At 49.1% G+C, this 25393-nt stretch overlaps 1 protein-coding gene across 11 annotated transcripts in view; it reads right to left on the bottom strand.

The window, feature by feature from the left end:
• Positions 1-25393, bottom strand: part of FARS2 (phenylalanyl-tRNA synthetase 2, mitochondrial) — a 458205-nt gene that overhangs the window by 178544 nt on the left and 254268 nt on the right. Inside the window, exon 6 of one of the 11 annotated variants that reach the window (XM_033863786.2) lies at positions 12878-13177. The exons of the other annotated variants lie outside the window; for them this stretch is intronic. Coding sequence (XP_033719677.2) covers positions 13009-13177 — 169 coding nt within the window. The 3' untranslated portion in view covers positions 12878-13008. Of the gene's footprint in view, positions 1-12877; positions 13178-25393 lie in introns of those variants that run through there. 11 annotated transcript variants of the gene reach the window in all.

Below are 25393 nucleotides of genomic sequence, written 5' to 3'. Positions count from 1 at the left end.
GAGGGCAAATATTTAAATGATTTCCCACATCTGATCTTCCATGTCATTTCCTCTTCTAAGCTTGACTGGGCAATCTGATCAGTGCAGTAAAGTAGAAACATGCCTTTACTGCACCAAGCGACCCTTCATCTGTGTTCGGTCAGGGGGATCTAAGCTCTTGGGCCTCTTTTAGATAAAGGCTTTCACCTAAAAAGATCCAGAGACCAGTTTTCTAAGCTGAGAGGGAGCTGGTAGCTGTACAACAATAAAGGGCACTTCTGATTATATTTTTAAAGAAACCTATACCCCATGAAAAGAGAATGAGGGGAGAACAGCTGAAAAGAATTTTCAATGCTTTCACATATTACTATATATTTTTATATATTATTATATGTATATACATATACAATGCCTGCAAAATACACATATATAACGTGTATACATACATTATATGTATATATATTCCAAAATAATATGTAAAATAGGTAACAGTTCAGTAGCTATAATGTACCTATGTAATAGTAAGGTATCTGTCAAAAGCCAATCGGGTGACCCCCACTAGATAACCAAGACGTAGACAAGCAGTCTTGGCTATTCACACGTTTCTCATTCTCACTGGGACACACCGCACGGGGGCTTAAAGCAGCCGTGTTGGAGGACAAGGTTAAGGAGAAAGGCGCTGCTGGTCTAGGGTGTGTCCAGGCTCTGGAAGGTGGGCGAGCATTGGAATGAAAGGGAAAGTGGGCCGTGCAATTGAGCTCAAGCACATTGTCTACCCCGCTGACTTCCTCTCATTTACAACAAGCTCGTTGTCCGACTGTAGACGGGCGGCAGACGGAAGCCTGGAGACAGAGGAGGGAGCGTGTACGTGAACAAGGGTCCAGGTTTCTACGGGGAAGGGCAGTGAGGCCGTGAGCAGGAACGGGGGCTCCCAGAGACGGAAAGAGTCCACAACACGATGGTGACAGTGACGGTGTCGGAACAGCCAAGGACCGGACGGTCCTTCCTCACCCTCCGTTTTACTTAGAGACAAAAGGCGATTTCCAAGAACGTGGAGACAGTGGTTTTTCTAGGTTCTAACTCCCTAGGATTATGTCCAATGCACTTGGGAGTTCAAGTTTCACAGTTGATAACTCCAGTCACTCAAAGAGAGCCGATTTGTTTCTGAACTATTTTAAAGAATTAATAGAAGTGTTCTAAAATCTCTTAACTTATGACCTGAAAGTATATTATGCATTTGGAAAACCTAGCCTATAATTACTTAGGAACGGAAGAGGGGAAAAGAAACAAACAGCTGATTTAAAAGTTTTTAAAATTAGCTTCTGCGGTAGGTGAAAGAATAGTCCCCCCAAAGCATCTACACCTGATCCCTGGAACCTGTGAATACATTACCTTACACGGCAAAAGGGAATTGCAACTGGGGCTAGGGAGCCTGAGATGGGGAGGTGTGCACATTTGCGTGGGCCCAATGTGATCACGAGGGTCATCATGAGAGGAAGGCCGGAGGGTCACAGCCAACAGGAGATGTGAAGCCAGAAGCCGGGGAGTGCAGGCGGCCTCTAGACACTGGGATGGTAGTGAGTGGTCTCCCCCGGACCCTCAGAAGGAACCAGCCCTGCCAACAGCTTATCTATAGTCCAGGGAAACGATTTCAGACTTCTGACCTCCACGGTGGAGAGGTGATAAATCTGTATTAAGCTGCTCAATTTGCGGTAATTTATTACAGCAGTTAATTCGCCTCCTACATGGTGAAAGGTGAGATCCTGGGCACACGAGTGAGTGAAAAAAATAAATCCAGTTGAAAAGGAGTATTACTCAAATGGTAAAAGAGGCTTTTCTCACATCACATACTCGGAACTCCAGCTCTGTGGGGTTTAAGGAAGACTAAATTTGGCTAGAAAGACACAGTGAGAGAAAAGCGTATAATTAGAATGACAGATGCTAAAATGTGCCCACGAACTGGTCTCAGGCACAGTGGAGAACGGTGGGGGGGGGGGGGGGGCGCCACACCGAGAGGCACAGGAAGTAAGTAAATAGCTTCTGCTGGTCTCCAGTGGCTGGGGTCCACCCTCACAGAATTTCAGCTCTAAAAAGCTTTTTGGTCTTAGGGTTCCCCTTACCAAACCTTTGGTTAATCCCCGACCCTATGGGCAACTGATGCAGTCCAAGCTATTACTCACAAAGTATACATAAGTCTGACAGCATCTGTCTTTGAAGGCTAAATATTTTGAATACCAACTCCAGGAAAGCATTGTGAAATGCTGACTTAATCTCTCTGAAATGATCAGCTAACGCTGAAGAGAGGGACTGGGAAAGAGCTGGCTGACCATGATCTGCCAGGAGCAAACACATGGACATGGCAATAGGGAGGTCCAGGAGAGGATGTCACGACCCAACGAAGCAGATCCTGCCCTCCTATGACCCAGCCGGGCAGGGGCAGCCCTGGCGTTCACCATCTGCCTGTTCCTGCCTCTTCTTGAAGGCCTGAGGGCCCTAAATCGGACTCTGGCTCCATGGCCAAAGGGCCAGACCAGGAGCTTCTGTAATCTGATGGCACCGCTCACTCCACCAGTGATGTCAAAGATGCTATCAGAGAACCCAGGGTGCCACTGATCCTGTATTTACATACGAGCATCTATGTCAGCCAAACCTGGAGGCCGGCAAGGACTGCCCAGCCTTGCTGAAGGTTAATGCCACGTGTGCATCACACAGGGAACTTCTGACCCACTCTGGAACGCAAGTCAGAGTCAGAGCAGAGGAGGTGCGATCTACCCTGTTCCAACTCTTGTCTAAACATCGCTGACGGAAGGAGGTCCAGCTGGGCTGCTCTCACCATCAAAGGGGCTTTGTTCACTGCTGCAACCCCAGTGCCCAAAGGGCCCCGACACAGAGTCGACACTTGCATTTGTGGGATGAGTAAATGAACGCGTGGGAGGAGGCTGGAGACGTGCTTCGTTTATAAGTACAACATGGCAACTCCCTAAGACTTAACTCACCCTGATCCTCGAAATGAGATCTTTTCCCTTCTGAGCCCCCCCGGTGGGGGGGCTGTTTATTCCTCTCAGATGCTATTCTTTTCAGATGTGTGTTGTTATCACTTCATTCGTATGAGTTTCCTCCCTAAAATAAATGGTAAGAGGCTAAGGGTTGAACCTACCTTATCCATCACCGTATCCACCACAGCCAACCCAGAGCCCTCCACGTAGTAGGTGCTCAATAAATACCAGTAGATTTGAATCAGTGAAGCATGTTTTCTCTAATTTTTTAGGAGAGATAGGATTTGCATCTAAAGGTCACTTGGATTACTGAGTAGGAGATCATAGCAAATCAACATACTCCTTTTCTCAAACTCCTAATTACCACATATAGAAAGAACTACTTAAAGTAAGAAGTGACCCTCCACTAAGAGGATCCAGGTTTACCAATACCCAAGTTTTTGTCAGAAGTGAGAAGCATTTTAAATATAAACATATAAACCTCGATATTAATATAGATATATGTGGATATACACAGATGTAGGACTAGATTTACTAATTAGCAGGCGTTCCTTATCATTGAGGTAAAAAGAGATAAAAATACAATGCACACTGCATTGAACAAATGGCATATGGCCTGCTTTATAAATACCCACATTTTGTCTCTCTCTCCTTCACACACACAAACCCAAAACTCTGCCTTTTAAGATGCTGGCCTCTTGCCCTAGTTTGAGGGGCCCAAACAGAAACTGTTAGGACCTGTGACACCATCGTTTCCTCCAGACTGTCTGGGGGAAGCTCGTCTGTCACCACCAGTCAGGAAAAGCCCTGGACACGTGTTGCTCATACACAGTGAGATGCTCGTAACGCCCTTCCCATCAAGGCCGGAGGCCTCTCTAACAGAACCGGCTGCACCCTGGGTCCGGGCATCTCTGTGCCTTAGTGCAGGCGCCCATGAGGCCCCCAGATGCTAACACGCGCTGAGCACAGGTCTCTGTCCACAGAGGCCCTCACTTTTCTTTGCTGGATGCCAGTGACAGACAGTGAAAGGACTGAAGGGTAGCTGGGCAATTTTGAGAGGAAAATGGTCCGTCAATAGAGCCGTGCACTGATTTCTGTGTATGAGGAAAAGGTGGGGCCTTGAAACAAAAAGGAGGGAGGAAAACGAACATCTACTGAGTTCCTAGGAAGATGAAAGTGCTTTATTTTATAACCATCCTGCACGGTCTTCCTTTCTGAAATTTAGTTTTTATTTTTATCTGCACATATTTGAAGAACCAAATAATTGTAAAGGCTTGTTCTGAGGGACAGCAGCCCCCAGCCCACTCCTCCGGTCGGCGTCCCAGAGGGGACCTGTCTCAACCCTCCCATTGATTCCTTTAGCATTTATCTCTATATCTGTGAAGAAGATGCCTTTATCGCCACTGGCCCAGGAGCGGTGGGCTGACCGGTCAGTGCCCACACTGCTGCGTGGAGCAGACTGTGGTCACTTTTCTTTTCCTGTCAACTTTGTTTTCCCTCCTTTAATAACTGCGTTGACTTTCCATCTGCACTGTTTCTGCCAGCGTGTGCTTCCCATGCTCTGCTCCCGCGGGGAGGGACCGCACAGCCGGGTTATAGTGCACCCCGCCTGGGCGCAAATCTCGGCCCTGCCACTAACGAGCTCTGTAACTTGGCCAATTATTTGAGCATCGAGTGCCTCAATTCCCTCATCTGCACAAGGAAGATAATCATGACCATCAGTCTAATAGGGATGCTACCAGGATTCAACTGTTACTACATGTACGCTTAGAGCTGTGTCTGACACACAGTGGGTTCTCGGTACATGTAAACGGGGATGACTGTTACTAGGTACCCGGGACAACCTGGACCCTTCTGATCTGCTCCCAGCCTGTCGGACCCCCCTCGGGAAGGCCGCTTCCAGCAGGGGCTTTGGGATGGCCGTTCTCCCTCATGCTGGGGATGCCCGTGGCCTTCCTCCGGTGCACCTGCTCCTGCTTCCTGGGTCCTGCCTGTCTTCCCTCTCATTTCGGGTGGGCCTGCCCTCTAGATTCGGAAAGTATTGCTCTCCTACCCTCAGGTCTGATGGACAGCATGGCCGAGCTCTGGATTCCAGGTTGAAAATTATTTTCGTTCAAGCTTTTGAAGGCACTGCCCCTCTGGCCCCCAGGGCTGCTGCCAGGACCTGTGAAGCCCTGTAGCTCCTGACTCACGTTCTCCCTTGCTCGGCTTCCAGGCTGTTCTCTGGGCCTCCGTCACTGTGTCAGGCCCCCAGGCGCTCCGCCCCGCCCCCCCGCCCCCTCCCCCCATCAGGCCCCCCTCCTCACTCCAACCCCCCACTCCCACCCCCGTCACTCCATCGCCGTCACTTCCTGGCTCTCATTTGCTCACTGCACTGGGTGCTCAGGGAGTCCTGTCGATGTGGAGACCCACAGCCTTGGGTTCTGCGAGACTTTCCTTCATCATCTGTTTGAGGAGCTCCTCCCCTCTCTTTGCTCTCTTCTTCTTTGGTTGTTGGACTTCCTGCATCATGCTCTAGTTTTCTTATGTTTTCTCTAAAATTTTCTTTTTCTTTCTTGAAGAACTCAGCTTTAGTTTTCAGCCCTTCTGCTGACTTCTACATTTCTGTGATCACTTTTCTGCTTTTCAAGCACTCCTTTTTGCTCTCTGAATATTCCATTGTATAGAGAATCTTTTCTGCTTTCCTTACTAAATGCACGCTCATCCCTTACTTCTCTGAGGATGTTGAGGGCAAGCTCGTTTTTTCATGTCTCCTTCTCCCTCCACAGTCTATGCTTCCTGCCATCTGCATTTCCTGTTTGGTTTCAGTCCTACTTTGGAAATGCCTGGTTATTTCTCGGACGTGTACTCGCATTTCAGAGTGAGCCTCTGGCGTCCTGGGCGCTCACGCCATGGAGAGCTGGGGCTCACTGGAGGGTAATCTGCGTGCTCCGTTTCTTGGGGAACCCCTGATGCCCGTATATTAAGCCCTTTTCCCACAGGTTGGTGAGATTCCCCCAGTGCCCAGTGTCCAGGGAGGCGAGACAGGGAAGGAGTCAGGGGTCTCAACATCCAGCTAGTAAACGTTCACTTCATCCCGCAAACTGGAGGTTCTCTGCTTTGTCCTCTCCAGGGAATAAACCTTCAGATTTCTACCAAGATGAAGGCCTGTCAGTAACTGGAAAACCTGGGGTTCTGCCTCTCAGCACACTTTCAGCTGACGGCTCTGTTTTAGCTCCACCTTTACCCCCGGCCCCCAAGGGGAAACCGTACTTCTGATCCCTGCACCTTTGGGGCTCACTCTAGTTTAAGTGGGGTTCCATCCTGACTCTCCCCACTGCCCACATGGATTTCGGCACTTCTGGGTCTGCTTCAAGTAGCTACCACTTCACCATCTGCTTTTCAGCTTCCAAAATTACGTTGCTGACGTAGCCTCCCATTCACTTGGTCCTTGATTAATTTATACCTCAAAAAAAAAAGCAAACCCAAAACCCCTACCCCTTTACTGTTACTGTTATAGCATCTTGAGAGGTAACTGAGGTTAAGGCTTGTGTTCAATCTGCCATCTTTAATCAAAAGTCTATTAACCGTACGCCCTGGGGAAGGTAACGGAAGTACCAGGAGAGGGTAATTTGTTGAAGTTCACGAAACCAGTGAGAAAAGAAATCAGAACCTGACCTCAGGTCTGCCTGATCCTGAAGCCCAGCCCTTTCCAGGACAGCTCACGGCCTCTCCCTAAGAGCACGGGGCCTCATCCATCTGGAGCTGACTGCTGGAGATCTGCCCCCGGAAATCGGCACCAGCCTAAAAACTACCGGCCCCGGGAGGTTCCGGCGACTCCCGGCGTCTGCTGTTGCCACTCCCCGTTCCACACCGTGTCCTGAACGCCCTCCACGGTCACTCCCTGAATCCTACCCACAGCCCAGGCTCTGCCCTCTGCCCTTAGTTTGAAAGGGTGGCTGACAGGGAAGGGAATGGCTCCCAACAGTGGGGCCCTGGCCTAGGCATAAGGATGCCAACTGTCACCTCCTCTGGTGGTCAAAAGATTTCTGAGAAATCAAACAAATTCCTTCTCAGAAAATGTCTGGGGTCTTTTTACTAAAAAGGCAAGAGAGGGACACTTTTAGGTCTCACGCACCAACAGCCATTGCTTTATCTCCTGATCAACCCTAGACCCTGTTTGACAAGCTTGCCCTATGGGTCCCGAGCAGATCAATCACTTCTCTATAGCAAGTGGGTAAGAGCACAGGCTCTAGAATCACACAGGCTGGGGTTCAAATCTCTGTCACTTACTACCTGTGTGGACTCTGGGCAAGTTACATAGTTCTCCAAGCCTTGCTTTCTCATCTATAAAATGGTAATAGTCACAGCATACACTTTATTGAGTTGCCATCGGTTTAAATGAGATACTGTGTGTTACACATTAATTATAATACCCAGCAGTGCACAGTTAATAAACACTAGCTCGTATTTTATTTTTCCTGCTATTATCACATTCAAGAAATATTTATGCACAAGAAAAAACTGTAACTATGCATGATGACGGATGTGAACTACTCTTGCTGTGATCATTTTGTAATACATACCAACACTGACTCATTATTCTGTTACACCTGACACTAATATAATGTTATATGTCAATTATACCTTAATAAAAAAGAAATGTTTATGTCACAAATTCACTGAAGATTTATTAAAACATCAACTATGTTTAGAGAGTTATGTTATACTTTGTGGAGGATACGGGAATGAGCAAAAATCATGTCTATCTTTAAACGGTTTCTGGCCAGGTGCCAGGTGGGGTGAAGAGCACGGGTGTCCTGTACAGTGTTAACCAGGAATGAGGCGGGAGGCCAGCGCGCGCAGCTCCCGGCCCCGCAGTGAGCCTCGGGGGCCCTGGAAGCTGGCCTCTGGGTTCCTAAGGCTGTTCCCAACCACTCAAATTTCCCAAACAATGTATACCGGGGACAGAAACTTTGGTTATGTAAAAGTGTGAAATGATGCAAGCTACTTGAAGGATACCGGAGATAAACGATCTATTTATATTTTTATGCTGAAGACATAAATAGAAAAAAACACAGCACCCAAAGAAATGTTCCTTAAAATAGATGTACAGCAAGGATGAGAGATATATGCAGAGAACAAACAGATGCTAACTATATACCTTTTCACATCAGCCAGAACTCTGCAAGACTCATTAATTCAAGGAGATTTACCAAGCACCATCGTAACGACAGAAATTAACCCTCTGACAAACTGGGACATGGTGTGCTTCGGTGATTTTTTAAAACATTTTGTGATAAGACTGTTGAGACGGAATAATGAGGCGCTCCTGAATCCCAGCTCTGACTATTAACCCAGAGACATCACGAATCTACAGGATGACGTCATTTTATGCAGCATTCATTGCTCGGCAATGAGGGACCAGGTGCCCACTAAGTGCCTGGGCCCCCTGGGGACACAGCAGGGCAGTTCCAAGTTCTCATCCCTAAACTAGCATCTTAGCGTTAGCTTAGGCACTGAACATGCTAATAAAGAATATTTTTACATAACTAAAAAAATGCCATAAAGAAAAATTTTAAATGGTAGCAGACTTGAATGATATGCCTCAAATAGAGTTGGGTAAAGAAAACCCCAAAATCTAACCTAAAGGATTTGAATTATTTGAAGGGTAGAGGGACAGGAAAAAAAAAGACAGAGAGAGAGAGAGAGAGAGAGAGAGGGTGGAGGCAAAGATTAAGAAAGAAAGCATCAGAAAGGAGGGTAAGGAGTTTTGGCGCTCATCAAGTAGGAACGGCTCATCAAGTAGGAACCGAGGAAGGACACGTACTCCCCCCACTCCTTCACCCTGTGAACGGCCCGTCCTCCAGGAGGGGAGGGAGAGGCCCTGGGGCAGCACCCACCCAGGAGGAGGAGGCTCCCCCCAGAGAGCTGCGATTTGAACCCAGGCTTTCTGGCTCCTGATTTCCAGCTCTTAACCATCAGGTTACAAGCCAATCGCAGGAGCGGCAGAAAGGGGGAGATCCCAGCAGTTTGTTTGGGTCACGCGCTTGTTTGGGACGTGCGGTGGGATCGCACTTGGTGATCCCATGGAGGTCAGAGCACGTGCTTGTGTTCTACCCACGTTTAATTCTCATCATCTCAGCACCTGCCCCTCCGCAGGGACGCATCAGGCTTTATCCTGAACCTGTTCTTATTCTATTGGATTCACGTGCGGCGCCTCACATATTAAAGGGACAAGCTTCCCTAACTTTCCAAATGAAGAAGGCAGTGATTTGGATGAGTTTGACAGAATAAGTTATATATTTTCCATGGTGATACAGACATCAGAGGCCATCAATCAAACACCGAAACTTCCCCGATAATTCTAATCAACACTCACACAGGTCCAGCTGGTAAACGGATGCACGCTCTGTCTTTCCTACCTTGTAATGTTAATTCCATTTGACTTTGAGGACATAGCTGATTATGTTAAATTTCAGTTTTAATTTCCAGTATTCCTTCTCATCTTCTTGGCTTACTTCGAACCAAGGCAGTCAACCAATATATCCTGAAGATCTGCTCTGTGCCAAACACTCTGCTCAGGGTACAAAGATGAATAAGAAGACGTTGGTCCCGACCAGGAAGGAGGAAAGAGGAGGCGGAAGAAGGTGGGCAGTCAAGCTCCCTGCTTGGAATGGGATGAGGGCAAAGACCCTCCCTGGTAAAAGATAGCTTGCCGCAGAGAACAGCTGTACCCTTCCTACCTGTGGGTGAGGAGCGCAGCAAACCAAACCAAACCTAAAGTACATTGGGGCCCGTGTTTCCATTGTGCTGCGTCTGCATCTCAAACTCTGGCAGCGAGCAACGCAGACGTGGGGGTTTCCTCTCTCCTCCCAAGGTATCTCTGCCGAAGACAGTTACGAGGAACTAGTTTTCGTAAACAGATTCATAATCCAAACCCTACTGGGCATTCTTCTTACAAGGCTTCCTCTTTTCTAAAGCAGAGGTGCCTGGCAAGGCTGGAGTGGACGGGGACACAGAATGATCCCACCCCTCATTTCACAGCCAGGAAGTGAGCTCTCAGGTGTTAAGGGGCTTGTCCAAGGCCACACGGCTGGTGAGTGGCAGAGCCACCGCAGCCCAGACGTGTCCTTCCCTAACCTAATTCTCGTCGTAACACTGTAGCCTCGATACGAAGGGCAGCAGGAGACACGTTCTGAGGACAGCGAGTGGCCATGGGAATAAGAATGACATTAAGAGTCAGAATTACGGGCACCAAGTAACCCCAAGAAAACCTTCCCGTTCCCATCCTGTGTCTCCCCACCTCTACTCTACACGAAAACTCACCCTCATCTCAACCCACCAAACCATGAGGTTTTCATTTAAAACAACAGCTGGACCTGAAAACAGGATGGCCTCCTTGCAACACCCTAATTCCAATTAACTAGTGAGTACAAAACATGTAGAAATGCCTCACTCTTTGAATGAAGTGTGAGACCATCAATCGCCACATGGCACTAAACAATGAGAGTGCGGGAAATGTTCTTTGTTGCAACGCGCGGTTTATTTATCCTAGAGCCTACGGAAACATATGAGGCCGGGCAGTTAATTTTAATATTTCACACGTGCCGATTTTTTGAAACACCAGCTTGATTCAAAGCAGCCCCCTGTGCCAGACACACATTTGCCAAGACAAAGGCCCTGTCTGACCGGACCTAAGCCCCCCGGTTCTCAGGCCCCCTTCAACTTGAAAGCCTCCACCCACGCCAGCTTCATTTCTGCTGCAGTTTCACACCCATGGAGGAGACATCAGAGGACGATGAAGCAGGAATATCACCGCGTGGCCCTGAACAAAAGGCACGTCTGCTGTTGGGCTGGGACTCTGGTCCTGCGGGGATGAATCTGCAAAGCTCGGCCAGGCTGTGGGGACCACGTAGGGACCAAGGGAGGAGCCGGCCACACTCCCTCCTCCCGCCCTGGGGTCTGTTCATCTCTTTACGCTCTCCTCCAAGGTAATATTCAAACCGACCCCAAGCCTCAGTTTTCTTTGCTTGTGACTCTAATTAAATAAATCTAAACTATCAACAGATGCACTGGCCCAGAGCCTTGGCCAAATTCCTCCTTGGATGCTAAAAGCCCATTCTGGCTGTCTTAACTCTGCCTGCAAGCAGGTAAGGGCAGCCTGGGCAGAACCCAGTTTTACACCAGAGGCAGAATGACTGTCATTCAGTTTCAGTGGTTGCTGATATTTATTAATGGGTGAAAGGTCTGCAGGATAATCTGAGAAGAAGTTAAGCACCTTTGAAGGTGGGGAGGACATCTTATCCGAGTCAGTCGGTTTTACTGCAAAGACGTTCAGTGAAGCGCTGTTCTGTGCCTAAGTATCGCTGCTTCAGAATCCTAAGATCTGAGTCAACTAAGGGTTTACTGAGTCTATTTTCATTAAGATGACCTGAGTTTGTAGCCATGCCCATTTGTAAACATATTCAGAGAACGATCACTAAAATAAACCTGTCATTCATTTCAGCTTCTTTCAGTCCTTTTTCAGAGGGTAAAAATTTTAAAAAAGATATTATTACCTACTGGGAGTAGGAATGCGGGTCATCACGTGAGCTAGCCATTGACGCTGAGTTAAAACGGGAAGATCAAACCCTGGCGCGTCCAGGCTTTTCCCTGGGGAGAGCATCGCCGGGCGAGAACGCTTCCAAGGGAACCACGTGGCTGAGCAACCAAGATCACACGGGTGGACCTGCTGACAGCCTTCTAGCTATTGGAGACAAGGGCTAAAAGGAACCAATATACACGACTGGCCCCCCTCAACGAAAGGAAGGGGCTGTGCTGTGACCGTGGGCAGAGGGCTCCTGTCTCGCTGACAAATGGGGACAACCTTCCCTGCCCACCACTGCCCCGCAGGCGACTGTCACCATAAAGAAGGCTTCTGCTTCTCCGGGTGCACGTGTTTTCATCATACTTTCCTCGTATGTTCTTAAGAGTTCGGGCACTTGTTCTCAGCCCGCAAGCACCTGGGGCCACAGACCTCCTGTCTCCTTGACAGAAACCGCGTGGTCCTCGCCTTCTCGATCACCCCACCGCCACCTACTCGCCCCTCGCCTCTTCTCGCGTTTTCCTTTCACAGGTAGAATTGTTCCAAGTCTTTTACTCCCTTTCCCAGGCCCCTGTGTCGCTTCTTGGACTAATAAAGACCAGGTTCAACTACTGCGTGGGCTGGAGACTGTGTACCGAGCTGGCCCCCGACCTCCTGGATACCGGGCGAGAAGGTGGTCTAGTGGCCCAAACGCCTCCCTGCTGCCAGAACGAACACCTTCACGAGAGCCAGCTGGTTGCCTCACCTTTGTGTAGCAGGGCATCCTGCGGCCATCACAGATGCTGCCCCAAAGAGCGGGGACATGTTTGCCAGGGGATGAACGGATGTTGACATCCCCACCTGGAGCAGCCTCCATGCTTATGACATAGCCCACAGCCTGTGCATATCAGCACCTAGGTTAGATTTTTCCTTCCTAGCCTCCTTTTCTGCCCCTCTGATCTCACATCTTGTTTCTAATCACAGCTCAGAGTGAAACACATGTAAGCGCTGTGGTAGCACTCATTGATTAGAAATCATTTTCAGAGGGAATGTTGTAACAAGGGGTTTTGATCAAAGCTGGATTATTATTTTGGTTCTTTGTCTCACCCACGTACATGTGCTCCCTCCTCCTGGAAGAAAATTTTTGTGTGCGTGAAGGTAGATCATAAGGGAGTTAAGAGTTTTTCTTAGAGTGGGGCTATTTATTTCCTTAATTAGCCTAAAATAAACATTTCTTTAAAAAGCCACTTTTTTTTTTTTTTTTTTTAACTGAAGCTCATGTTCTGAGCTCATAATGGCATTTTCTTCGATCCCATCTCTCTGGGATGAAGCCATGCTCAGGTCAAGATGCTCTGTGTTGCAGGGCCAGACCCCACCAGAGCCAGGGTGGATGTGCCCATCAGGGCTGCCGGGTGAGTATCACGAGGACACAGACAGACTTCTGAAGACGTGAACTGGGCTGCGGAGGGTTTGATGCGTCCGGTGAGTTCACCACGGGCCCCATCCTTCTGTGCTGCCCTCCAGCACGCTGGACTCGGTGACAAGCACCCGCACAGCACAATGTACCCCAAAGCCGGCTTCCTTTACGCGGTTTACAGCTGCGCAAATTACTCTCTCATCTCGTCCTGGAGAGCAGGCATCCAAGGTCAGACGGAAGCTGGAGAGAGTTGCACAGGAGGAAGTTCTAGTTTCTTTTTTTTGACATTTAAAGAAACCCTCTTCCATTCTTCTTCCAGAGGTGCCAGGTTAGATTCCACACACAGGGGCAAACACAGGATATATTACATCAACCCTCAGTTACTGCTTTAGATGGGGAAAGAATGAGCTCAGATATTCCAAAAGGTTTTTAAAGTGAAAATATTATTTTCAGAATAAAAGTTTTATCTTGGAGTAAACCATCAGTAGTCCTTACTCCGAATAATCAGAAAGCTTAAACAATGGACAAGTGACTGAAAGAGAAAGTCGTATCAGGGATTTACATGATTCAGGAGCACACTACACATGGATTGTCCTGGCTCAATTAGAGTTCAGGCTTAAGCCTGTACTGTGCTACATTTATAGTTTTCTATGCAGGTGTCTAAAATATGTATTATATATATGCGTTTTATCCACACATATGCATTTATACACATACGTATGCGTGTATTGATAGTATTAGCATAAGACATTGGCTAAGGGACTTTTATTCATTTAATGGATATTTACTAAGTGTCCAATCATTATGGTAAGCACTGAGGATGACAGACCAAGAAGACAAGATTCCAGCCCTCGAGGGTCTAGTCTAGTGAGAGAGATGAAAACGCGAAGTGCAACACAGTGTTAGTGACAGACACGTAGGTACAATGCACACCAAAGATAAGCAGCTCTCCTCAGAGGACAGGGGTATCATGAAAGGTTCCCTAAAGAAAGTCATCCTTGAGTTGCATCGTGGAGGTGTTTGCCTGGCAGCCTGTGTATTTGAACTCTGGTACCTGGTAACCCAGGCTTGGTGTGTGTGGTGACCCACAGATAGCCACGGTGGATAGGGAAGCATCTTCTGTATTAGTTCCCTGGGTATCATCAGTCCTGCGTTTCATTCCCTGCCCTTGGCATCAAGGGAACAGAGCCTGGGAGTGTGCTGTCCTTAGACTGTTGACGTGCAAAATCCAATGGACAGCTCAGTTACAGAGACCCCTGTGGGACAGAGCTGCTGGTGTGCCCCCTGCTCGTGACTCTGTGATGACACACCACCTTGGGGATGAAGAGCGCCAGGGAGAAGAATGGGGTTTTGGAAATAAGGACAATCTTCTGAAAGCGCTGTTTGCCCTCCTCACCGCGTCCCTTCCAACAGGAAGAGGAGGTGGCCTGTCCCCAGGTGCTCTGGTCATGAAGCCTCTGCTGTTAGAAGCCTCTGCATGAAACCTCTGTTGTTAGTTACTATGTGAGCAAGCCAGGCCTCGGGTGTATTACAATGACCTGGAAAAATAAGATTCAGGTGTTTCATCCGATGCGGGGGGAGGGGTGGGAGACGGCCAATGCCCAGATTTGATTTGGTGGTTCTGCATGATCTGAAGCAAAGTGGGAGCTGATGTGTCTTCTTTAAGTCTTGCCATGACCACTTAACAGCTGTGTGACCTCAGGCCAGCGACTTAGACTCTCTGAGCCTCAGTCCTCCCACTGTACCAGCACATAATACAGTAGCTCATACAGAACAGGTACTCCATAGTCCCTGCGTCTGTGCGCGCGCGCGTGTGCGCACACACACACACACACACACACACACACGCACACACACACACACATCCTAATTAAATTGCCCACATAGGATTATAGGAAAAAGAGACTTGAAAGACACATACTCATGAAAAAGTTCAACATTACCTTGGAGATACAACCTTTAAAAACTTAGTCCAAGAGCGAAGCAGATAGCAGCAAAATGGAGCATGATTTAAAAAAAAAGGATTCTTCAAAACCCTCCAGAGTATTTGAGGGTTGACTGTTGATTAGAGACACCTTACCTTAGGGAAGCATGTGACCCTTGGGCACTCTGCTCAGAACAAGGAGAAGAAGGCAGGTGAGCCTTCGAAGACGCCCAGACCTGAAGCAGCAAATGCGCAGCCGCAGACACCGGTGTAGGGGCGCCAACCACGTCGGTAACGGCGAGTGACAGGCTGGTCCTCGAGGACCCTGCCTGTCAGTCAGCGAAATCTGCAGTACACAGACACCTTCTCGAGGCCCTACACCTCAGGGCCTCACTGGCACTGTTCTCACGGAACCATTTGCAGATAAAGAACCAGATGTCTAGTAAGGAAGACAGGAAGGTAGGTCTGATTCCCCAATTTACAAGACAACGTGGCCCTTCCCAGGCACCCCAGAGTTCCCTACAGGGCATTCATGCAAACGGTCTGATAAACTCTGAACCAGTTCACTCTACCTAAGCAAGAAGAATCAATCTACTTTTCATTCCTGAAAATCCCCAAAGATATTCTGAACGCACCTGATGGGATTCCCAGATGAGTGCAAATCTTCAGGAGTTAAGTGCAAAGTAGGAACATCGTTAACATTTCATATGCAAATTCCAAATAATGCCTGAGAACAATATGGCTTCCGGTTACATTACGTGATAACTCCCACGACAGGACACGACATACAGAGCACCACGCACTGGGGCACTGGGAATATGTCCGCAGCCACAAAGAAGGCTGCAGGACACGTGTTAAAATTAAAAATTCAATCATTCTGCTTTAAACAGTATTTGGATGTACTTTTACGAACTTCATTTCATTTTAGACTTTACAATGCTGCTTTTAAGGTAGGGTTATGACACCAAGTTTTTAGGTGAGGAACCAGTGGCTCGTCCAGATGAGAGAGAAGCTGGGTGAGAACACTGACAGCCCATCGACTGATGGCACAGGGACGCTAGAGAAATGTCTTGAGGAAGTAGGACTTTATCCTGCAGTGCACGGGCTCTGCAGGCCGCGCCCCATGCCCTCGGGGCTCCTGAATAAGTCTCGTGCTCAACCCACAATGCTTTTTGTAAATTAGTGTAACAATGCTATTTTAAAAGACATCTAATGGTCGATGTGCTTTGGAAATTATTTTACCATGAGATAGATTTTAAAACACCAATAGATGATGGCAAAAGAGCGTCATCTCCTAAAAATGACTGATCTCCCCTGTTTCATGGACACTGACGGCAACTATTTGGTAATCGCTTATATCATCAAATCAGCTGCTCACTGAACTCCAGGTCAGAATACGGTTGTCTTATGCAGGATCCCTGTGGAATTTAAGACTCTACGGGGCAGACTTCTGTCCAGAATCAAAACCCTGAGAAACGCAGATGCAGGGCCTGTCCAGAATGGAAGTCTCATGAGATAGCGCCCTGCAAACAGATGTGCTGGCTGCAGAGTCCAATTCTGTTGTTTCTTCCCATTTCTTCTACCAATAATATCAAACCGCCTACAGCCTAAAGCATTTATTGTGCTCAGAAAAGAAAAAGTACATTGCAACCTTTTCTTAAGGTGTTAAAACAATTCCTTCTCAGATCTTAAACCCCATCGCACTTTTTTTTCTTTCAAAATATCCTCTACCTTCTTTTCTCCTCTTCCTATCCAAAGCAATTAGACCTCAAGCGACTTTGTTGTTTATTATCATCAAGCAGCTGTACGCCTCTTTTGAGTATGAGCTTAACTACGGTAAACATAACACGCAAACCTTCTAGCTGGAAGCTTTGCTGCTCTGGGTGTGTAGTTAGTGCTTATACTCAATTACAATTAGTTTCTCCCAGAAGAAACTCACCACTAGGATCTCATCACCACCGCCAACAGTAGTTAATTCTGTATATGTAGGTGCCAGGCCCTGCAAAATAACCTTCAAGGTAGGTTCTAACCTTAATTCCACTGTAAAGACAAAGAAACTCAGAGAGAGAAAGGAACTTGCTCAAAGTCCCACAGCCACCAGGTGACAAAGCCAGGACCTGAAGCTGGGGCAGCCTCCAGGGCCAGTGCACTGCTCCCGCCAGCCCCGAGTGACCATGCAGTCCATTCCTCCCAGGACTTACAAGAAATAAGACAGAATATGACAAAACCACATCGTGTAGCCATTGCAGATCAACTGAGCTCCAGAAACCACGACCCAATCTCCGGAGAGCAAGTGACACTTGTGAAGACAGGCTCCCCTTACATCTGCTGTGGGCTGCTTGGATCTATTTTTCCATAGAACACTCCCATGTGATCCTTAACAGATAAAACTCCCTTATCTTTATTGGGGGATAGGGTGAGAAACTGATTTTAAAAACATAATGCAAAGGCCCAACTGATAAACAAATATAACGGTTTAAAATTATTGATACTGTTTCACTCAAACTTTAATGTTCAAGTTTGGTGATGATAAAGAACTAAAACCTCCTTCTAACTAAAATTATTAGCCACTCAAGGCAGCATACCAACAGATCATAATAGCTATTTTTCACAGTTGCTTAAAAGTGTGTCAGCACAACTGAATGTAATTTTAATTAAACAAATTTGCAATTATGAGGACAACAACTGCCTTGCCATTTTTACATTACAGCATGAGCTAAAAGAAAAAAACAATCCCCCTTGTACTGCAAGCAGGAAACCTAAGTAAAAGTATTATTTAAAATAGTTAAACAGGGACTTCCCTGGCGGTCCAGTGGTTAGGACTTTGCCTTCCAATGCAGGGGGTGCGGGTTCGATCCCTGATCGGGGAGCTAAGATCCCATATGCCTCGTGGCAAAAAAACCAAAACATAAGACAGAAGCAATATTATAACAAATTCAATAAAGACTTTAAAAATGGTCCACATCAAACAAACAAAAAAAGAATAATCTGATATTATTTAAAAATATATAAAATAAAATAAAATAGCTAAACAGTGTGATTACAATATATAGACGTGTAAATCGGGTCATATGTTACAGAGTCCAGTTTCGACCTGCACCTGGTCCAGCCACTGGCCAGGTAAAGCTGCCTGCAGGGTGATGTCCAGGCAGGGAGGGGGGTCCACACCAGGTGTGGAGCGTGAAGGAGGGGGCACCACTGTCCGGGGGCCCCGCTGAAATCTCTAAGACACGTTCGTTTCCTGAGGAACACTTGCTCTGCTTTGAAGGTTGGAGAGACCTTGAATTTTGGTTTCCTACTAACTATTAGGACTTTTCCATCTTGAATATCTCTATTGATCTCCTTTACTTAAACAATGCCAAGAATAGCTTCTTATCAGACCAGGCTTCTCAGGAGTTTGATCTGCTTAATATTGCCAGATATATTCCTGCATCAGACACGAGATAACATTATTTGGGATTCATATTTAAATCGGTTCTCTTGCAGGCGGAATCCTGCAATGTATAGGTATCCATTGATTTAATCTAGGTCAGAAAAATAACATTCTAAATATAATCAAGTCTCTGTTTTCCTCGCAATATGTTCCTCACTCTGCTTTCCTTGCTTGCTTCCTCTCATTTTGGGAAGGCTGTTTTTGGGCTGAGAGGTGAGTGGAGGTCAGGTCTGACCTCTAGAACTGCGCCTGCGTTGGACTGTACTGCACTTCTGTCCCCCAGGTGGACTGCAAGCCCCCCCAGCGGGTGAACAGACCCCTGCCACACAAAACCAATGGGAAGTATATGTGATATTAAGGAGTGTTTCCTCCATGTGCCATTTTAAGAAATGCTGCTCAAAGTATCGTTTAAATCCTAAATCCTATTCATGTTTAGGTCCTAATTTTCAGGCCACATCCTTTCCTGAGTTGATACATCGGCTACACCCCATGAGTGAATCTAATGAGGCTTGTATTAAGCGGGCCACCCCTGCGTGCGGGGCCGGTCTCTAATCACCACATCCTGCTTTTCAGAGGGCCTGACGAGGCCCTACAACTGTCCTAGTCCATCCTTTAAATGAACCATACAGGGAGGGAAAACAGGAACAGGTAAGGGACAGAAAAGTGAAACTTCCCTACAGCATCACTCCGAGTGAAAACTGCCGGACACACAGCTCCGAAGAGGCAGGTCTAGGCGGCAGAGTTGGGACATCTTGTTTGCTCTGTAATACATCAACCCGCGGGGTATATCCACGAAATCAAGCATTCTCTAATTACTAACATTTGTGGAATAAATACAAGTGAAGCCACGACGGGAGGAAAGGGGAAGAAGTATGATTATCCAAAGTATTTTCTGGAACTGAACTTTCTAAAGGCCGATCCGTGTGGCCTTGGCGCCCGCTGGCTGGACCCCATCACCGCGCTCCGCCCCCAGCCGCTGCTTCTCCACCTGGAGGTCCCGGGTCACCCTGCTGAGCCCCTCCCTCGCTCTCTCTCCCTCTCTCTCATCCCCTAAGCCTTCCCTGGGGCTCTCTTCTCATCCACCTCTTCTCCTGTTCTAGAACTTTCTGGGGTCCTAGTCACGCCCAATGCTCCAACTCCCGAGTATGTATTCTAATCCTGGCCCGCCCCTCGGGGGCTCTTAGGTCAACTTTCCTGTGTGCCCCACCTCAAGCCAAGAAGCTCAAAGGCACCAGATAATCTCCCCGAAAGACTGCTCCCCCCACCTGCTCCCTACGGCATCATCAACCTCCATCCTCTTAGTCACACGGGTCCAGGTCCTGGGAGCTGTATTTCCTTCTGGGCCCGTGCTCTCTCCCTGCAACAGCCCACCTTTCCCGGGGATCCTAACTCCTAAATATCTCCCCCACCAGCCAGCTTCTTCCCACAAGGCTCCTGCCACCGTCTCGGCGAGAACGCATCTTCTCTCACTCAGACTGCACACGTGTGCTTCTACACCTTTTCCTAGGACCCACCTCACCCCTGGCCAACACGGTGGCCACAGGAAAGACAGATAATCCTTTGTGAACTGCAAGTAGCTGGACCAGCTCAGTGACTCCCCATGAGCTCGACCAGATAAGTCCACGTTTTTATAAGGGAATTCAAGGCCTTTACGATCTGGCCCCTTACAAACTCTCGGCTCGTCCTCACCCCCGTGTGCCTGCGCGCCAGCCACTGTGAACTCCTCCCCCATCTCTGTCCTCCTGTCTTTGCGCAAGCTGCCTGCTCGGCCTTGGCCCCTTCCGTATCTAAGTCCTGTTTGCCTTCAAGATTCAGCTGAACCATGATCTGTGAAAGTTTCTTGAGCATTTAAGGCAAAGTAAGGCGCTGCCCTTCTCTGAAATCACGGTGGTGCCTCGCTCACCCAAGGCCTCTGCACACTGACTGCACACTGACTGCAAATATCTATCTGCACCGACCTCCTTTCAGACTGTGAGCGCCTTGAGGACAGGAGCTCACTTCTAAAAATCGATTTGGTATTTACGGGCGATGAGTATCACAGATAGCACGGTGCCTCCCCCAGGGTAAGTGTGCAACGCATGTCCCCTGGAAGGAGCGCGTCACACCAAGAGAACATTAATTTTTAGCCCCTCCAGCTCAGAGGAAAAGAACCATTTAAAACTCATACCGAATAGTGACGTTTGGAGACCGAGGCCAGCTGCAGCTCATCTCCGTGCTGCTCTAAGTTCTCTGACAAGGAAGCTGATGGCTTCAGCCTGTTTCCTCTGCCTTCTTGCCCTCGTCCAGGGCCCAAAGTGACTGGAACTCATTTGGTCTCCAGGAATGGAAGCCCACGTCCCAAGAGCTTAAGGCACAGGGGAGGTGCGCTGGCTTATGGAGTCTGAGGAAGGACTGTGGGAAGGGCCGGTGCAGCTGGGCCCCAGCACACGGTGGGACGAGGGACTCCACCTCGCCAGCATCTTCCCTCCACCTCCCATCTCTACTCTGCCACTTCCTTCCCTCTCTCTCTGCGCACCTTGGGAAACACGGCCAGAGATGGCTCCCAGGAAGACCACTTACAGCTTAAAAGCTCTCTTTGGTTTTCCACCCAAACAAGACCGAGAAGAGGCCCATTTGCCCAGCTTTGTTAGGTGCTCAGACCAGTCAACTGGGCCGAGGGGCAGAGGCCTACCGGACCAGCGTGGACGCTGCCCTATCAAGGCTGCATACGCGGGGGGCGGAAGCTGCTTCCAGAAGGATGCCAGGGTCCACGACTCCTGTGACTCTGGACGGGACAGCTTCGGTGCATACTGGCTTGGAAACACCACTTTCAGGAGATCGAAAGCTTCTCTGCCTTCCCTGTGCAGACAGCTTTTTTCTCCCTTTCACGTTAACCTTCCTTCAGAAATTTTCCTCGCTCATCATCTTGTAGCAAACAAACATACGTATAAACACATTACAACTTGATTCCCTGAACTTCTGTCCTGCCTTGTGATCTCCCCTCTTCCAATGAGAAAAGGGTTTTCTAGGTAACCATGGATAATTTGCATACTTCCAACACCCCCAGTTTCCTGATCCTGGGAGCTCAGAGCTTTAAAATATATTTTATATAGGATACGACCAACCTTCTTAAAAACACCTTTTCCCCCTTTTCTTTCCTTCCTTTTCTCTACCTGAACATTTGGTCCAAACTGCACTATTTTTAAACCAGCCGTTTACTCAGAACCCAACTTATTGAAACCTAATTCCTGTTCCTACGTATCAGTCCTCACCCCACTTTTCTCTCCTGTAAGAAACCATCATAACTGATAGGAAAGAATTCCGGTCACTCTACCAGAAAATGTTACCAACTGGGGTGTCTTTTTGGTCTACATGGAAAGGGATGTCTGTTATATCCTGAGAAAATATGGCCTAATGTATGAATTTTCTTTCTTTTTCTTCATCATTCACTTGCTAAGATCTTTTAAGTGAGTGTGGTTGCTATGTTCTAAAACCCAAAGATAGTAGAAAGTTCAAGACCCAGTGCTTGACACTAATTCACAGTGCAAGGGTGGAAAAGCGGATAAATGCAATGCAACATGGCAACTGCTAAAACAGAATGTGTGTTAGAAATACTCGTTCTACCATCACCACAGAATTTCAAGAACTGCATACCGGGTGCATGACTGGACGGATGATCTAGGAGAAATGAAAGCTGGGCTCAGTGGTTATTTATTCCAGTAAAATTTTGTGTCAATGTCTAGACCATGGCTGCCATCTCTTGTACAAATATTTCACCTGCTTAATTTTCATTGCTAGTTTCCTCTCTCCTCATCTTACTACTGTCTCTTTCAGGAGCAAGTGAAGGCTAAGAAAAGTAGCCACACCTGTCAAACACAGACCCAAACACTTTGTGAGGTTCTGCTCCTCTGAGAAACAGGACACACGTGAGACATCTTACAGAAGAGTCATTAAGGCAACTGGCATTTTGCTGATTTTGTCCTCGTTTCCGAACAGCGCTCGCGTGGAAAAGATGTTAGTGTAAACGAGACTTCGCCAGGTCCGACCTGGAATCCCCAGCCTTTGTCTGATGTGTTACCTGAAGGGAGAAGCCGAGGGGAGGACGTGCGGGAGGGGCCCTACGAGGCAGGTGGGAAGATGGGGCTCAGGCAGAGGTGACAAGCATGACCTGACTCAGCTGTGCACAAGCCTGGAACACACAGGACACCACGGGGCTCCGAAGCTCAACAGTGTGCCTGCTGGGGAAGCGGCAGGACCGGCGACGCCCGGCCGTAAACCCTGGGGACCTGATGAGAGTCGGGCCGCGTTCAGTGGAGTATGGTTGTTGGTGAACACACACAACACGCCCTCTGGGGCTTCCAGAAGACCCTGAGGGGGCTCTGCTGGAGACGGAGACCCGTGTGAGCAGGTGGGTGGTGACCACCGTGACATCGGAACAGAGGTTCCTTCGTTCACGTCCTCGGCATCTGACCCGTCCTCTCACCGTCACGAGCGGCCCCACTGAGACGGGGATGCCCTCCTTGTACCACGTTGCCTTGAGGCGCCCTTCTCTCCTCCTGTAAATCTCACGGAACATTCTACCTTGCTCTTTCCTCACTAGACCCCGATCAAATTCCCACGATGAAAACACCCTCCCTGGCCCCTAACTACACTTGAATAAACAGGGCACGGTGAAGCTACGGACTATTAAAACGAAACAAAACAAGCACAGGAGGACGCGCCTGTAAGGACCTGCTGCTCTCCTCGGTTTTCTAACTGCACCGCTCCCCACGTTCCCCCAGCACCGGGTCTCAGATTCTGCCTCGTTCAGACTCAGACACCGATCCCAACTCTGACGCGGAGACCAGCTGGAGTCCTGGGCCAGCAGCTCCCAGCAGACCATCCAGGCGGCCCTGCCGGTGGCCGTGCCACAACGCCCGGGGCTCGCACCCCAGAAAGTGGCCCCCGCGGCCCTCCGAGACAGCCCGAGCCGGGCTCCACTCCACTCGTGGCTGGATGGCTGCCTGAAGCCTGGCTCCTCTGGGACGGCCTGTCTGCCCCGCCTCACACCTCCCCGTGCTCCTGAGTGCTCGGCCCTCTACCAAGTCCCTAAGACAGACACCCTAGACGGTGGGCACCACTGGGCCCACCAGTGCGCATCGCTGGTCCTGCCCCCTGGAGGGACCCCTCATCCCGCACGTGGCCGCCCCCTGCCCTCTTTGCTACACCCCCTGGCTGCTGCTTGAGCCTCAGCTTGACCAAGTTAAGGAAAATAAGTCGCCCAGGAGACACTGGGGCGGCTGCACGGTGCCGCCCCCACCTGCTTGCGGTGGGAGTCGCGGCCCCGGACTGTGTGCTGCCCCCGCCCAGAGGCTCTGGTGGCAGAAAAGGCTCGATTCTCACTCAGGACACCAGCCAGGTGAGGCCCAGGTCCACCAGGGCACCTCCGCCGCTCAGAGATCTGAAGTTTCGAAGACTCTCCCACACGGCCCTCACCTGTGTGACCCTGAGACATCCTTACAAATGCAGGCCCACCTGTAGAGCCTCAGACCCCAAATCTCTAATGAGGATAACTGTGTGGGGGCACTAGGTACAATTCTGAGCTCGCACAGCGTCAGGCTGTATTTGGGTTCATGCGTCTCTTGGTCGCCAGGACAACACGACTAACTCTGAGGGCTGCAGCACATTCGGGGCCAAGCCTCCGTGGGCCGTGAAGAATGAGGTGCCAGACACGGGGACAGACGGTGAGGGAGGGCGGGGGAGGGCTGACTCCCATGGCTGTCTCCGGGCGTACATTTGCGTGGCAGCCCGTGGAAAGAAGTGACCCTGCGAACTGGGTTAAAAACCCTGAAGACCCAAAATGACTGAAAGCCTTTCTCATAACTGCCCCAGATGGTGGGCCCCCCATCCCACGTCTGCCAGCAGGTCGGAGACTCCCAACCCACGCGCTGCCCTCGGGGCTTGTCCTCACTTGCTTCACTCCGATCAGCGCTGTGAGGGCGGACAGGCCACCGTCAAGGGGCGCGAGGTGCTCTCACCTGGCATCTTGGAAAGAGGGCGTGCAGTCTCCACGCTACAAAAAGGTCCACAGGATGCCACGCGGAGACACAGCCAGAGGACCCCCCGAAAACTGCTCACTGCAAGCTCCAGAGGAAAGAGTGGCTTCCAGGTTAGTTTCCACAGAGGTGTGCAGTGACACAGCAGGTCACTGAGGACGCGTTCACCGGGCGCCTGGCCTCTGGCCCAGCCTCACCAGCATCCCTCCCTCCCTGCTCTGTGCAGACCTGCTCCTCTGGGACCCGGGCAGCCTGCGGGTGATCCCGAAGAACCTTCCGCGAATGGCGAGGTCCCGGGGGACAAGGCCAAACAGGGAGTTTGGGGACTGAACTAATTGGGTTTTAACGCGTCTCATGCTGGTCGCCAGCACGGCTGCTCCGTGACCACAATAAAGCGCACACCTCGTGGGCTGCTTTAAAAAGAAGGCCTGGGGAAGGAGGGTAGGGATGGGATCGGGAAAAAGAAACATCAGGCCAAAAATAGTCTTCTTAGAACTGCCTTCCGGGCTGTCTGAACCACAACAACAAAGTTCTGATACTCATGCCACCAGCCTTGCCATAACAATGAAGGAAGAGCAAGGAGACAGGAGAGTTCTAATGCCGTCTCCTTGGTACCGCACGCTGTCAATTTCAAGGGGGACGCCATTTCTGACGCGCTCTCCCAAGATTCACTGGAGTTGGCTTCTCATTGCTGGCCAATCTTTTAGTTCCAATAAGTGCACTTACCCGGCTCTGTCTAAAGAAACAAGACCAGAGATACAGACCAGAGACGTCAGTCCACCTGCCACTGCCCGTAGCATTTTCCCAACATACAACCCAGAGAACGGTCCTGTGGACCATAGAGCCCTGCTGGCCGGCGTCTGTGCCACTGCACAAAGTATGTTTATTTTGTTCTGCTTAAAAATTTACTCCTCCAGTTGCAGGAAGACCAGGCACCGTTTCAGATGACAGCGTTATGTGAAGTCTCATTCTCTTCCCTCTAGTATCAGAGCTGCCCCATCATCTGTATTGACTGCCAAACCCCAGCTGACTCGCTCTACTGAGGTCACTCTTTATTTTAAAAAAAACAACACAGGTTGACCGTG

This window comes from Tursiops truncatus, chromosome 10 (genome assembly GCF_011762595.2).
Source record: "Tursiops truncatus isolate mTurTru1 chromosome 10, mTurTru1.mat.Y, whole genome shotgun sequence".
Taxonomy (NCBI): Eukaryota; Metazoa; Chordata; class Mammalia; order Artiodactyla; family Delphinidae; genus Tursiops; species Tursiops truncatus.
The sequence above is the reverse complement of the archived record's forward strand: the minus strand, read 5'-3'. Positions and strand labels throughout refer to the sequence as shown.